The sequence below is a fragment of the Saimiri boliviensis genome, chromosome 14 (genome assembly GCF_048565385.1).
Source record: "Saimiri boliviensis isolate mSaiBol1 chromosome 14, mSaiBol1.pri, whole genome shotgun sequence".
Taxonomy (NCBI): Eukaryota; Metazoa; Chordata; class Mammalia; order Primates; family Cebidae; genus Saimiri; species Saimiri boliviensis.
The window spans coordinates 35685503-35699900 of NC_133462.1; the positions used below are offsets into that span (position 1 = coordinate 35685503).

At 53.7% G+C, this 14398-nt stretch overlaps 2 protein-coding genes across 2 annotated transcripts; one reads left to right on the top strand and one right to left on the bottom strand.

Moving 5' to 3' along the window:
* The first annotated feature begins 242 nt into the window (after positions 1 to 242).
* On the top strand, positions 243 to 7254 carry EPOR (erythropoietin receptor). Its single transcript, XM_003941778.3, has 8 exons — positions 243 to 484; positions 1358 to 1493; positions 2495 to 2673; positions 2755 to 2912; positions 3380 to 3533; positions 3617 to 3704; positions 6460 to 6547; positions 6643 to 7254. The coding sequence occupies exons 1-8, from the start codon at positions 370 to 372 to the stop codon at positions 7252 to 7254; spliced, it is 1530 nt and encodes a 509-aa protein (XP_003941827.1). The 5' UTR covers positions 243 to 369.
* A 2211-nt stretch (positions 7255 to 9465) lies between these two features.
* On the bottom strand, positions 9466 to 10758 carry SWSAP1 (SWIM-type zinc finger 7 associated protein 1). The gene is made up of 2 exons (XM_010329519.3): positions 10478 to 10758; positions 9466 to 9969 (listed from the first exon to the last, which is right to left on the bottom strand). Exons 1-2 carry the CDS (start codon positions 10724 to 10726, stop codon positions 9466 to 9468), a joined length of 753 nt encoding a protein of 250 aa, XP_010327821.1. The 5' UTR covers positions 10727 to 10758.
* Positions 10759 to 14398: the final 3640 nt, after the last annotated feature.

Sequence of the window (14398 nt, forward strand, 5' to 3'; positions counted from 1 at the left end):
ATGTTCGCTATGTGCCAGGCTAGATTTTACAGACGAGAAGTCTGAAGCTCAGATAAGGTAAGTCACCTGTCCAGGGCCACATAGCAATAAAAAAGACGCCAGAACGCGAGCTGTTCCAGCCCAACTCCCTCCCCGGCCCCCAGCGGCCTCAGACCCGGGGAGGGCCCCTGCCCCCTCCCGCCAGGCACTTATCTCAGCCGAAGCTGACTGCGGGCCCCGCCCCCTCGGGGGATCTGCCTCTTAGAGGCGCCTGGTGGGGAAGGGCCTGGTCAGCTGCGTCCGGTGGAGGCAGCTGCTGACCCAGCTGTGGACTGTGCTAGGGGCAGGAGACGGAGAGTCAGAAGCCCTGGGCTCCCGTGGCAGGGTATCATGGGCCACCTCGTGGCATCCCTGTGGCCCCAGGTCGGCTCCCTTTGTCTCCTGCTTGCTGGGGCCGCCTGTTCATCCCCGCCCAACCTCCCGGACTCCAAGTTCGACAACAAAGGTAAGGATGGAGCTGTGTGTGGAGCCCCCCCACCAACCACTGGAGCCTGCAGGACCACGCTGGGGTCTGAACTCTCACCCTAGGTCCTGGGGGACATGCCTGTTCCTGGACTTCCAGACCGGGTCCTGGGGGCCAAGCTGGCAGCTGGACCCTTAGACTGCGTCCTGGATGAATGGGAGCAGGGGTGAGGCATGCCGGCATCCAAGACTCCTGATCGCTTCCTGGGGGAGAGACAGAGTGGGCTTAAGGTTCCCGTTTTACCTTTTCAGGGAGTCTGGGACATGCTACATCTTAAGGGGTAGGCTTGGTGCTAAGGTCCCTGGGGGGTTGGGAACAAAGTCGACCCTTCCTTGGGGGGAGGAAGGACAAAGCCGGGGTCTGAGTTAGAGGGGCCGAGCCGCAGGTTACTGTAAACACTGTTTGCGTGAGGGCGCCAGATCACTTGCCCGGCACGGTGGAGGGAGGGAGGCGGGGGACACGGTTGGCGCTATCGGTCGGCGGGGAGCCTGCTGGGGCCGATAGGGGGCCCGCCTCTCCGCACACACCCACCGGCGCGCGCACGTCCTAGGCTAGGGCGGGGCTGGCAGCGCCGATCTCGAGGTCTTGATCGCCGCTCGCAGCTCAGCTGGCCGCTGGATGGGCAGGTGTGCGGGAGTGGTGTTGGCGGGGGACAGTAAGGCGAGCGACGCGCGCCTGGGAATTAGTGGGGGGCATCACCTCTGCAGACCCTTCCAGGGGCCCTACTTAGGGAGAGGGCGGGGCGGGGCTTTTTTCTTATCAGGTCCGCCCAGGCTGCTGGAGGGCAGAGGAGGGGGCTGTCGCCCGAGGACAGGGCTCAGACCCCCATGCCTTCCCTTTGCTTCCCCTCCCCAGCGGCCTTGCTGGCGGCCCGCGGGTCCGAAGAGTTTCTGTGCTTCACCGAGCGGCTGGAGGACTTAGTGTGTTTCTGGGAGGAAGCGGCGAGCGCCGGGATGGGCCCGGACAACTACAGCTTCTCCTACCAGCTCGAGTGAGTCCGATCCCGAGGGCGCCTCCACGGGCGGAGGGAGCGGGTGGGGCAGAGCTCCCTGTAAGTCGTAGCCTCGAAGGTCGCCTGCTGTTTGAGGCCCGAAGGCGCCTCCAGTCGGGTTACTGGAGGGAGCCCTGTGGGTCCCAGGCTGGCATGCCCCCTATGGGCTGGGACGCGAACACTCCCGCGATCACTGCTGGAATGCGACCCCAAACATCAGGCTGGGATAACAACACCTCCAAATCGAGGCGAAGGGGTTGCTTCGTCGGGGCTGGGACGCCTCCTCGAGGTACTGTCCAAACGGAGGCCAGCAGTGGCTCATGCCTGTAATCCCAGCTCTTTGGAAGATCGACGCAGGAGGATTGCTTGAGCCCAGGAGTTCAAGACTAGCCTGGGCAACATAGCGAGATCCCCATATAAAAAAAAAAAAAAAAAAAAAAAAAAAAAAGGCTGGGCGCGGTGACTCACGCTTGTTATCCCAGCACTTTGGGAGGCCTAGGCGGGCGGATCACCTGAGGTCTGGAATTCGAGACCAACATGGACAGACCTTGTCTCTGCTAAAAATACAAAATAAGCCAGGTGTGGTGGCGCATGCCTATAATCCCAGTTAATCGGGAGAGTGAGGCAGAAGACTGGCTTGAACCCGGGAGGCGGAGGTTGCAGTGAGCCATTGCACTCCAGCCTGGGAAACAAGAGCAAAACTCCGTCTCAAAAAAAAAAAAAAAAATCCGAGTCACGGCACCATAAAAATGAATTAGCCGGGTGAGGTGGTGCATGCCTGTGGTCTCAACTACTTGGGAGGCTGAGGTGGAAGGATGCCTTGAGTCCCAGAATTTGAGGTTGCAGTGAGCAGTGATCGCGCCACTGCACTCCAGCCTGGGCAACAAATCAAGACCTTGTCTCACACACAGACACACGGCCTCCCACAGGCGGGGCAACACAAACTCCCCGGTCCCCCCTTTCAACTTGTTCTCTTCTCTCCCGGGTCCCTGGGCGTACAGCAATGAGCCATGGAAGCGGTGTCGCCTGCACCAGACTCCCACGGCTCGAGGCGTGGTGCGCTTCTGGTGTTCGCTGCCTAGAGCCGACACGTCGAGCTTCGTGCCCCTAGAATTGCGCGTCACAGTAGCCTCCTCCGGGGCTCTGCGATATCACCGTATCATCCACGTCAATGAAGTAGGTAAGTGCTCTGGGAATGGAGAAGTGGTCGGAGGAGAGGGATCTCAGTCGTCACCCACCTGACCAACCCCCATGCCTGCAGTGCTCCTGGATGCCCCCGTGGAGCTGGCAGCGCGGCTGGCTGATGAGAGCGGCCACGTGGTGTTGCGCTGGCTCCCGCCGCCTGGGGCACCCATGCCGTACCACATCCGCTACGAGGTGGACGTCTCGTCAGGCAGTGGCGCAGGGAGCGCGCAGAGGGTGAGGCCCACCCCTACGGCCCAGCCCCCAAACCGCCACTGACTACAGCCTGGCCCCGCCACTCATCTCCAGGTCGCGCCCAGTCTCCAAGGTGTCCCCTCCCGCGCCCGTCCCTGACATCCCACATCCTATTACCCTGGCGCTGAAGACCGTTCCAGGTCCACAGAAACTCCCCGTTTCCTAATATCCTCGCAATTCTGCTAAACCCCAACCCCTCTCACCCTCCTGCTGGTAACCCTAGACCCCTTTAGCTCCCGGCTTTCTCTACGCACGCTAGCCCAGTTATTAAATAGCTCGGGTCCTGCCCTCGGTATCGGAGACCTCTCTGGCCCTTCGCTTTCTTGGGCTCCTCCCACTACTCTTACTGGCCGTATTGCAATACTTGGCCCCGTTTTGTCTTTCGCTGATTGGCTCGGTTCCACCAGGGCCCGCCCCCATGTGGTCTTTTCTGTCTGCCCCGCCCCCAGGTGGAGATTTTGGAGGGCCGCACCGAGTGCGTACTGAGCAATCTGCGGCGCCTGACACGCTACACATTCGCTGTACGCGCGCGTATGGCTGAGCCGAGCTTCGGCGGCTTCTGGAGCGCCTGGTCCGAGCCTGTGTCGCTGCTGACGCCTACTGGTGAGGCTCCAGACGGGGGTGTAGGAGGAGGCAGGCGAACCACGGGGCGAGCCCTCCGCTCTGACCTCCTCCCTGCCTCTCAGACCTGGACCCCCTCATCCTGACGCTCTCCGTCATCCTCGTGCTCATCCTGGTGCTGCTGACAGTGCTCGCCCTGCTCTCCCACCGCCGGTGAGCTCCCCATTCGGGCACCTGGCCCAGACTCCTCCCCACCCAGCAATCTTCTTTCACTATGGAAACCTAGGCTCACAGAGAGAGACACGCACTTGCCCAAGGTCACGTAGTGACGTGAGGAGACACGTCAATGGCAGGACTGGGATGCATGCCAGACTAGACCCAGACTCTTCGTTAACATTTTCTGCTCTTGGGGACTTTCACCTGGTTTTCCTTCTACGTCAGGAGCTGCCATTTCTTGGGTCCCTTTGCTAGTTCCTACCCCCATTGTCGTCACCTTTGTAAAATCAACTAGATGGATTTAGTGGAAGAATGTAAGCCCCTGAATGCCTCCCCACCCCTGTGGTCAAGCTCCTCAGACACTACGATCAGACCAGCCATTCTGAGGTATTTGTAATTCCAAGCACATAAGGTGGTTTCACACCCGCAAGCTTTTGCCCATGCTGCTCCCTCTGGCTGGAATGCCCTTCTTGCCTTGTCTGCTAAGCAGTCTTCTTTTTGTTTTTTTTTTTTGTTTGTTTTGGTTTGTTTGTTTTGTTTTTTTGAGACGAAGTTTTGCTCTTGTCGCCTAGGCCAGAGTGCAATGGCACCATCTGGGCTCACTGTAACCTCTGCCTCCCGGGTTCAAGCGATTCTCCTGTCTCAGCCTCCCGACTAGCTGGGATTACAGGCACCTGCCACCACGCTCAGCTTATTTTTGTATTCTTTTTTTTTTTTTTTTTTTAGACAGAGTTTCGCTCTTGTTACCCAGGCTGGAGTGCAATGGCGCGATCTCGGCTCACTGCAACCTCCACCTCCTGGGTTCAAGCAATTCTCCTGCTTCAGCCTCCTGAGTAGCTGGGATTACAGGCACGTGCCACCATGCCCAGCTAATTTTTTGTATTTTTAGTAGAGACGGGTTTCACCATGTTGACCAGGATGGTCTCGATCTCTCGACCTTGTGATCCACCTGCCTCAGCCTCCCAAAGTGCTGGGATTACAGGCTTGAGCCACCGCGCCCAGCTTATTTTTGTATTCTTGATAGAGACGGGGTTTCACCATGTCAGCCAGGCTGGTCTTGAACTCCTGACCTCAGGCGATCCACCCACATCGGCCTCCCAAAGTGCTGAGATTACAGGCATAAGCCACCTCGCTCAGCCTCGCTAAGCAATCTTCTATTTGTCTTTCACGGAACTGGTTATTTACTTGGTTGGAAAATACATACTGAGTGCCAAACATGTGCCAGGCACTGGAGAGAGAATGGAGGAAAAGCCAGACCCTGACCACAAGCCCCTGACCTTGTGGATCGCAGTCAACAAACAAGGGACCCAAAATATTTGATTACAAATTGAAATGAGTGTGAGTGATATCACAGAAACAAATAGGGTGTGGGGACATGACAGGATGGTCAGGGAAGGCCTCCAGGAGGAGGTAACATCAGAGCGGAAATCTGAAGGTTGGAAGGAAGCAGCGGCTTGAAAAGTGTGGAGGAAAAACAGCAAGGGCAAAGTCCCTGAGGTGGGAATGAGATTGGACATTGAGCCAGCTTTGAGAATTGACATGTGGCTGGAACAGTATGTAAGGGGGTGTGGCAGATGTTGAGATGAGGGAGGTGACATCGGTCATATCATACAAGGCCTTCTGCAGGGTTGCAGGGAGGAGTTTGGATTTTTTTTTTTTTTTTTTGAGACAAAGTCTTGCACGGTCACCCAGGCTGTAGTGCAGTGGTGCCATCTCGGCTCACTGCAATCTCCACCTCCCGGGTTCAAGCAATTCTCCTGCCTCAGCCTCCTGAGTAGCTGGGACTACAGGCATACGCCACCATGCCCAGCTAATTTTTTTGTATTTTTAGTAGAGATGGGGTTTCACCACATTGGCCAGGATGGTCTCAATCTCCTGACTTCATGATCCACCCACCTTGGCCTCCCAAAGTGCTGGGATTACAGGTGTGAGCCACCGAGCCTAGCCTTTTTTTTTTTTTTTTTTTTTTTTTTTTTTTTTTTGACATGGAGTTTTGCTCTTGTTGCCCAGGCTGGACTGGAGTGTAATGCCTCAGTCTCAGTTCACTGCAACCTCTGCCTCCCAGGTCCAAGTGATTCTCCTGCCTCAACCACCTGAGTGGCTGGAATTACAGGCATGCATGCTTGGCTAATTTTGTAGTTTTAGTAGAGATGGGGGGTTTCACCATGTTGGCTAGGCTGGTCTTGAACTCCTGACCTCTGGTGATTCGCCCACATCGGCCACCCAAAGTGCTGGGATTACAGGCATGAGCCACCCCGCCCCCCTTGGATTTTATTCTAAATGCCTTCTCTTATTTATCCCAGAAGGTAACATAATATTTATCGACAAAGTGACATCGTGGACCTCCTGGAAAAGTCTGGGCCAGGGTTTTAGTTTATTTATTTATTTTAGAGATCGGGTCTCACTATGTTTCCCAGGCTGGTCTTGAACTCCTGGGTTTAAGTGATCCTTCGGCCTCAACTTCCCAAAGTGCTGGGATTACAAGTATAAGCCATTGCACCTGGCCATGGCCAGGATTAAAGGGAGAATGATGTATCCTATGAACCCTTCAATACCCTGTTCCAGTTACCCTTTTGTAGGGCCTTGCTGATGATTTAGTCAAAACTGATGTCCCCCAGCCCTGATACACTCCTCTGCCTCCATTGTCATCACAAAGACCGGGAGTATCTGTGCCCCTATGATTGGGAGTGGAGGGGGTATTGGTGAGTATTCAGTGAGTCATATCATGTAACTATTTCTTTGGCTTGAACAGGGCTTTGAAGCAGAAGATCTGGCCTGGCATCCCAAGCCCAGAGAGCGAGTTTGAAGGCCTCTTTACCACCCACAAGGGTAATTTCCAGGTAGGTGGCCTGGCTGTCCCCTCAGTGCCTGGGCTTCCCTGCTTCTTGCAGCCAAACTGCAGGCCTCTCTGAGCAGGTTGGTGCTATTTCTTCAGCTGTGGCTGTACCAGAATGACGGCTGTCTGTGGTGGAGCCCCTGCACTCCCTTCACAGAGGACCCACCTGTCTCCCTGGAAGTCCTCTCCGAGTGCTGCTGGGAGACCATGCAGCCAGTGGAGCCAGGGACAGATGATGAGGGCCCCCAGCTGGAGCCAGTGGGCAGTGAGCATGCCCAGGATACCTATCTGGTGCTGGACAAGTGGTTGCTGCCCCAGAGTCCTCCCAGTGAGGACCTCCCACGGCCTGATAGCAGCATGGATATAGTGGCCATGGATGAAGGCTCAGAAGCATCCTCCTGCACATCCGCTTTAGCCTTGAAGCCCAGCCCAGAGGGAGCTTCTGCTGCCAGTTTTGAGTACACCATCCTGGACCCCAGCTCCCAGCTCTTGCGTCCATGGGAACTGTGCCTTGAGCTGCCCCCTACCCCACCCCACCTAAAGTACCTCTACCTTGTGGTATCTGATTCTGGCATCTCAACTGACTACAGCTCAGGGGACTCCCAGGGAGCTCAAGGGGGCTCATCCGATGGCCCCTCCTCCAACCCTTATGAGAACAGCCTCATCCCAGCCTCTGAGTCTCTGCCCCCCAGCTATGTGACGTGCTCTTAGGACACCAGCCTGCAGATGCTCGGGGATCCACTATGATCCAGAGAACCAGTGCAGACCCAAGACTTACTGAACAGGGATAGCAAGACCTCTCTCAAGAGTAGGGGCATTGCTGATTTTGTCTGCCCGGCCCATCCTGCTCAGGAAATCACAACCTTGCAGTATTTTCATTGTATTTTATTTTTTTGATACAGAGTCTTACTCTGTCTCCCAGGCTGGAGTGCAGTGGCGAAATCTCAGCTCACTACTACCTCTGACTCCCGGGTCAAGTGATTCTCCTGTGTCAGCCTCTCGAGCTGGGATTACAGGTGCCTCCTACCATGCCTGACTAATGCCAGTAGTCCTAGCTACATTTTATTTTTAGTAGAGACAAGGTTTCGCCATCTTGGCCAGGCTGGTCTTGAACTCCTGACCTTGGGATCAACCCGCCTCGGCCTACCAAAGTGCTGGGATTACAAGCATGAGCCACTGTGCCCAGCTGCAGTATTTTTAAATATGTATAGTTTTTTTTTAAATCTATCTATCTATCTATATATACATATGTATGTAAGTTTTTCTACCATGATTTCTACAAACACCCTGTACACCCCATTTCCCCTGGGCATAGGCCATAGGAGTAGAAGTTAAAGTTCTTGAGCTTATTCTGAAGTTCTGGACCTGCAATCTGAATACTAATCATAATATTAATAAAACAGTATGTTAAACAGCTCCTAAATCTTAGTGGCTTACCACATTAAATGATTTCTCTCTCCTAACTCAGCTCAAATTGGCAGCCAACCATGGGATGAGTCAGAGGTTCAGACTTTTGGTCTGTAGCTCTACCTTCTCTTAGGGTATTTAGATGGATACCCTATTCTACATTCTGACAGTCAGCAAGGGAAGAGAAAGGGCAGCAATGACCTTCCATGGGCCATTTAAGGGATCTGACCTGAAAATGGTCTTCCTCTTCTCCCACCTCATTGGCTGGAAACAGTCACATGACCACAATCACATGAAAGGCTGGGAAATGTAGTTTAGTTTTACACCCAGGAAGAGCAAAGCTATTTAAGGGGCCTCTAGCTAGTCTCTGCCATTAATAATAATAACAATAATTCTGAATCAGGCCATGTACTCTGATGACACTTGGTGTCAACAAGTAACTCAATGGGAGTTTTTTTTTTCTTCTTCTTCTTCTGAGACAGGGTCTCTGTTGCATAGGCTGAAGCCCGGTGGCTCAAGCATAGTTCACTGCATCCTCGACTTCTTGGGCTCAGGCGATCCTTCTGCCTCAGCTTTTCAAGTAGCTAGGACTACTGGCATGCACCACTAAGCCTGGCTGAACTTTTTTTTTTTTTTTTAGGCGGAATCTCGTCTGTGTCACCCAAACTGGAGCGCAGTGGCTCAATCTCGGCTCACTGCAACCTCCACTTCCCAGGTTCAAGTGATTCTCTTGTCTCAGCCTCCAGAATAGCTGGGATTACAGGCAGCTGCCACCATGTATGGCTAATTTTTGTATTTTTAGTAGAGACAGGGGTTCATCATGTTGGCCACACTGGTCTCAAACTCCTGACCGCAGGTGATCCGCCTGCCACGGCCTCCCATAGTGCTGGGATTACAGGCGTGACATTGTGCCTGGTGCCTGACTGATTTATTTTTAGACGGAGTCTTGCTTTGTCGCGCAGGCTGGAGTGCAGTGGCATGATCTCAGCTCACTGCAACCTCGGGCTCCCAGGTTGAAACAGTTCTTCTGCCTCAGCCTCCCGAGTAGCTGGGACTATAGGCGCGCACCAACACACCCAGCTAATTTTCTGTATTTTTAGTAGAGATGGGTTTCGCCATGTTAGCCAGGCTAGTCTTGAGCTCTTGACCTCAGGTAATCTGCCTACCTCGGCCTCCCAAAGTGCTGGGATTACAGGTGTGAGCCACCGCACCTGGCTGATTTTTAAATTTTTTATAGAGATGAGGCCTCATCATGTTTGTTTCAAACACATGGGTTCAAATGATTCTCCTGCCTCAGCCTCCTAAAGTGCTGGGATTACAGGCATGAGCCACCGCACCCAGTCTGAAACTCTTTTCATAAAGTAACAAAACTAAACAATATATTGATTGGGTGCAATACATAAAAGATAGTGCTCTATTTTTAAAAGAGAAAAAGCATTTTACATTCTTTAGGTTTTTGGATCTGCACATGGCCATGAGAAACTGAAGCAGAGAAACGTGGTCACCCACCAAAGCTCAGGGCTGGCCTGCAGAGCTTGAACCCTTGCCTGAGCTGGGGTCACCAGCCTGGGTGGGCCACGGAGCAATCATCATTTCTCCATCTGATCGGAAAGTCACCCACCACTCCGTTCTGGGGCCCAGTCCCCCTGGCTCCAGGCAGGCTCGGAGGCCATGCTCTCCTGGACCTGGTGCATCTGGCTGCAACCAGCACTGGGCAGGAAAATACCGCTGGAGCAGTGCCAGGTGCAGGAAGTCTCCACTATCTGCCTCCTCCTGGGTCTGGAGGGCTACCATGAGCCCACAGTCCCGGCCAAGCCCAAGCCGGTGGCTGAAGTGGGCAGCTGTGTCTAGAAGTAAGGCAGTGAGGTAGGCGGCTTTCTGGGGCTCCGGGTCTTCTGCTAGGTACTCTTCTAGGCCATCTAGCAGCAGAAGGGAGGGGGCTGGCCCCGGGGCCTCATGGGCAGAGGACAGGAGCCAGAAAAGTTCTCGGGTTGAGGGTGGGTACTGGAAGCGGATCTTCTAGAAGGAGAAACAGAAGGAAAGGGCCAGATTCAGCACAGGAAGCCAGACTCCCCGCAAGAGTAATCCTGCCTCCTTACATTGTGCTTTTCCTTGCCTCCAGGATGAACCAGTTCAGAGCGGTTAAATATTCTTGTATTCGCCCCTTTTTCCAGCATTCATCACTGCCGAGTATTAGTTGAGGGCAAGACAATTTTGTTTGGTTTTGGCCAAATCTCTAGGGCAGTTTTTCCACGGAAAACCGCCTCCCAGCATACTCGGTCCGAGCACATCCTTGACCCCAGCAGGAACCAACTCTGGTACAGGATGAACCCAGGCTTAGCTCCGCCCCTCAACCTTAAACTCCCCATGGTCCCACCTCCCTTACGCATGCTTGACTCCGCCCCATCATGTCTGCCCTGGCCCGCCTTTCCACCGTCTCCTCCATTGGCTTGTCTATCTGTCACTAAACGTCCCGGATCGACTCCACCATTGGCTAGAACGCCTCAGCTCCCACCCCCACGGTTACTTGGAGTCGCATGGGGTCCAGAGCCGTTCCGGTCCCGCGAGGTAGGCTTTGAAAAGGTCTCCGTGTCAGGAAGAGGACTGGGCCTTGGCCCTCGCCCGCCGCCTCTAGGGCCGCTGCAAATAGCAGCGTTGTTTTTCCAGATCCTGGTGCGCCGAGCAGCAGCAAAGGCGGTCCGGCGGCAGGGTTGTTCTCCTCCCTGGACCAGGCCGCGCCGCCCCTGCTTAGCACCCGCTTCAGCGTCTCCGCCATTCGCCGCGTAGTCTGTCCAATTGGTGGCGCGTTCCCAGCCTTAGTCCCGCCCAAGCCGAGACCGCATCGGTTATAGTTCACTTCGTTTGTCTATTGGTCTAGGAGTCTGTCCATCAAAACTCGATTGACCTTGGCTAGCTCCGCCCCGGGTGAATGGGCAAATGGTTAGAACCCAGTGCTGAGGAATAGGGGTGCTTTCGAGGGAAATATGACCCTTCCCTGCGGGAGGCTGCTGGGGAAAGCAGCACGAACACTATTATTGTCAGCTAGTCAGACAAATATAAGCGTTGAGAGTTGGAGGAGTAGACCGTAATGATTGACATATTATTTAAAGTCTCCTAGCCTCAGTTTGCTCTCCTGTAAAATAGGGCTTAGGATATCTCAGAGGAATATTGTGATTGGCATGTATCTGTGTGTGGTTTTGCTGATGCCATCCAATGACAGCGGAGAGTTGGAGAGGGGAATGAGCTGTGTGCTTGTCTTTTCTGTGCACCTGAGTATGGGCAGGAGTGTGTATCGGGGGACACGGGCTCAGGGACACTCGGGTGCAAAACATCAGCAGCCATACCTGAAAGTCTGTGAAATGAGGACTCTCAACTTACTTCCTCCCTGTCTAAGGGGTTTTGTGGGGCCTTCCTTGTGGTACGGGGGAAAGGCAGAACCGCAGGCCAAAGAAGAGGGCAGGAGAGACAAAGAGACAGGAGCTGGAAGACTGAGGGAGAGATACAGCAGGGACACTGTTGATCTTGTTCACTTCTGTCTCTCCAGTACCCAGAATAGCACCTAGCACATTTGTAGGTTCTCAAATACATAGTCGTTAAATCAATGAAGGAAGGGAGGTGGGATTGATGAGAAACGGGGAGAAAGGGAGGAACAAAGTGAATGATCGTGATCCCTGGCTGGATCTTCTCACCCAGACTTTGCCCCAGAGCTGCCACTCACGCCTGTGTTGCCCTGGCAACCTTGTCTCCTGGTAACTTCAAAGTGGTGCTGTTGCCTGGAGACCCAGGGGCAGGGAGAAAGTGAGATTTCCTGGGCTTTCTCTCTCCCTCTGGGACCAGAAAACAGCTCCACGACATCCCCCGACACACCCACTCACACAGCTGGGCACCCTCACACCCCTCTACACACACACACACACACACACACACACACACACCATGGCATCTCTGAATATATTCTACTTTCGGAATCCCCATCACCCACATGCTCCAACCTTGCCCTATCCTGACACAAAGCATCCCATACAAACTATCACACATTCATCCGCCACACCCTTTCTCCTGCTCACACACACAACTATGCCATTGCCACTACACACAAACACACACACACATACATACACAGGCACACAGTGCGCTGTCAGACACACCACCTCAGTCCCCAGATATACAACCCATGAATCACCTCACATGGCAACACTCCAAATGCACAAACAGGCCGGGTATGGTGGCTCATGTCTGTAATCCCAATGCTTTGGGAGGTCAAGGCAGGAGTATTGCTTGAGACCAAGAGTTCAAGACCAGCCTGGGCAATGTAGTGAGACCCCATCTCTACAAAAGACTTAAAAATTAGCCAGGTTTGATGGCATGCACCTGTAGTCCCAGTTACTCGGGAGGCTGAGGTGCAAGGATTGCTTGAGCCCAAGGAAGTCAAAGGTGCAGTGAGCCATGATTGTGCCACTGCACTCCAGCCTGGGTAACAGAGCGAAACCCTATCTCAACAGGAGCTCAAGACCAGCCTGGGCAAGATGGTGATACCCCATCTCTACTAAAAAATACAAAAAATAGCCAGATGTGGAAGCGGATGCCTGTAATCCTGGCTACTCGGGAGGCTGAGGCAGGAGAATCGCTTAAACCCAGGAGGCAGAGGTTGCAGTGAGCTGAGATTGTGCCACTGCACTCCAGCCTGGGCAACAAGAGCAAGACTCCATCTCAGAAAAAAACAAACAACAACAACAACAAACGCACAGATACTCAGTAGTGACACCCACATCACAGAGCCCGGCACAGTCACACACGTGGGAGCATGCCGAACACTGCCTCACTGCAAGTCCTTCGAACTTGAAGTTCTGGTATGCACAGCAGTTAGCTTCCAGATATCCCTCTGGCTCTTTTTTTCTCCACTCTATTTAGGTCTTTGGTCAAATATCTACTCAGGATTTCCCTGTCCACCTGCCCCAATTTGTCCATATTTCACTCTAACTGATTCTGTTTTTGTCGTTGTTGTTGTGTGGTTTCTGCCCAGGCTGGAGTGCAGCAGTACAGTCTTGGCTCACTGCAACCTCTGCCTCCCAGTTTCAAGTGATTCTCCTGTCTCAGCCTCCTGAGTAGCTGAGATTACAGGCACACGCCATCACGCCCAGCTAATTTTATTTTGTATTTTTAATAGAGATGGGGTTTCACCATGCTGACAGGCTGGTCTTGAACTCCTGACTTCAGGTGATCCTCCTGCCTTGGCCTCCCTAAATGCTTGGATTACAGGCGTGAGCCACCATGCCCAGCCTAAACGTTTTATATTTTAAAGACGGGGTTCTTGCTACATTGCCCAGGCTGATCTTAAACTCCTGGGTTCAAGCAATCCTCCTACCTTGACCTCCCATAGTGTTGAGATTACAGGTGTGAGCCACAGCGCCCTGCCTAGAAGCCTTTCTTTTCTTTTTTTTGAGAGTTTCCCTCTTGTTGCCCATGATGGAGTGCGATGATGCGAGCTCAGCTCACTGCAACCTCTGCCACCTGGTTCAAGCGATTCTCCTGCCTCAGCCTCCTGAGTAGCTGTGATTATAGGCGTGCGCCACCACATCCGTCTAATTTTTTGTATTTTTAGTAGGAACGGGGTTTTACCAGGTTAGCCAGGCTGGTCTCGAACCCCCGACCTCATGTAATCCGCCCAGTTTGGCCTCCCAGAGTGCTGGGATTACAGGCATGAGCCACCGCGCCCGGCCGAGAAGGCTTTCGAATAAGCAAGTACAAGCCAGCCTGTGCTGTCTACGTAAGATATCTGTATCGCTATGGGAGTCGGTGCAAGGCCAGGACTGCTATCAACACCCTCCTGAGCGGGACTGATTCTTCCCCTGCCTTTCCCATTCTTGGCCCGCACTCCGCATCAGGTGCGCGGACGGCCCGCTGGTTTGGGTGGTGGCGCTGTCCATTGTGCTGAAGCTTCGCTTTCTTCCTGGCCCCAGTGGAGGCAGCTTATGTGTCAGGAGAGACCACAAGTCTTACGTGTATGAGCTCTGGAAATAGGCGCCTTGGTCGGTCAATCAGGGGACCCCATGGTGCTGTCTTTCCTCTGCCATCAGCTCTCTGATGCTCTTATCTCATCCCCCAGTGGCCCACGATCAGCTCCACCACCTCCCTAACCTCCCCACCATCTCCCCAACCTCTTCTGTCTCCTCTTCGCTAACCCTGTTCCCAGATACTACCCAGGCCACTTTGCTGTTCCCTGAACACAGAAAGCACGTTCCCACCTCGAGGCCTTCGAACTTACTCTTCCCTTTGTCTGGACGTCTCCCCACCCCACCTCCACCACATATTTGCATGGCTGCCTCCCTCGCTCCGAGTGTCATCTCAGAGAGAACTTCTTTGATCACTTTCTTTCAATTGCAAACCATAGCCCAGGCTTGGTGGCTCATGCCTGTAATCCCAGCATTTTGGGAGGCCAAAGTGGGAG

What these genes read in the sequence shown, in the direction of transcription:
- EPOR (XM_003941778.3), top strand. Translation starts at nt 370, where the DNA reads ATGGGCCACCTCGTGGCATCCCTGTGGCCCCAGGTCGGCTCCCTTTGT. An exon ending in GCGCAGGGAGCGCGCAGAGG is followed by an intron (nt 2,913 to 3,379) that starts GTGAGGCCCACC and finishes CCCCGCCCCCAG; the next exon opens with GTGGAGATTTTGGAGGGCCG. An exon ending in GCCCTGCTCTCCCACCGCCG is followed by an intron (nt 3,705 to 6,459) that starts GTGAGCTCCCCA and finishes TGGCTTGAACAG; the next exon opens with GGCTTTGAAGCAGAAGATCT.
- SWSAP1 (XM_010329519.3), bottom strand. Translation starts at nt 10,726, where the DNA reads ATGGCGGAGACGCTGAAGCGGGTGCTAAGCAGGGGCGGCGCGGCCTGG. An exon ending in TGGACCCCATGCGACTCCAA is followed by an intron (nt 9,970 to 10,477) that starts GTAACCGTGGGG and finishes TTCTCCTTCTAG; the next exon opens with AAGATCCGCTTCCAGTACCC.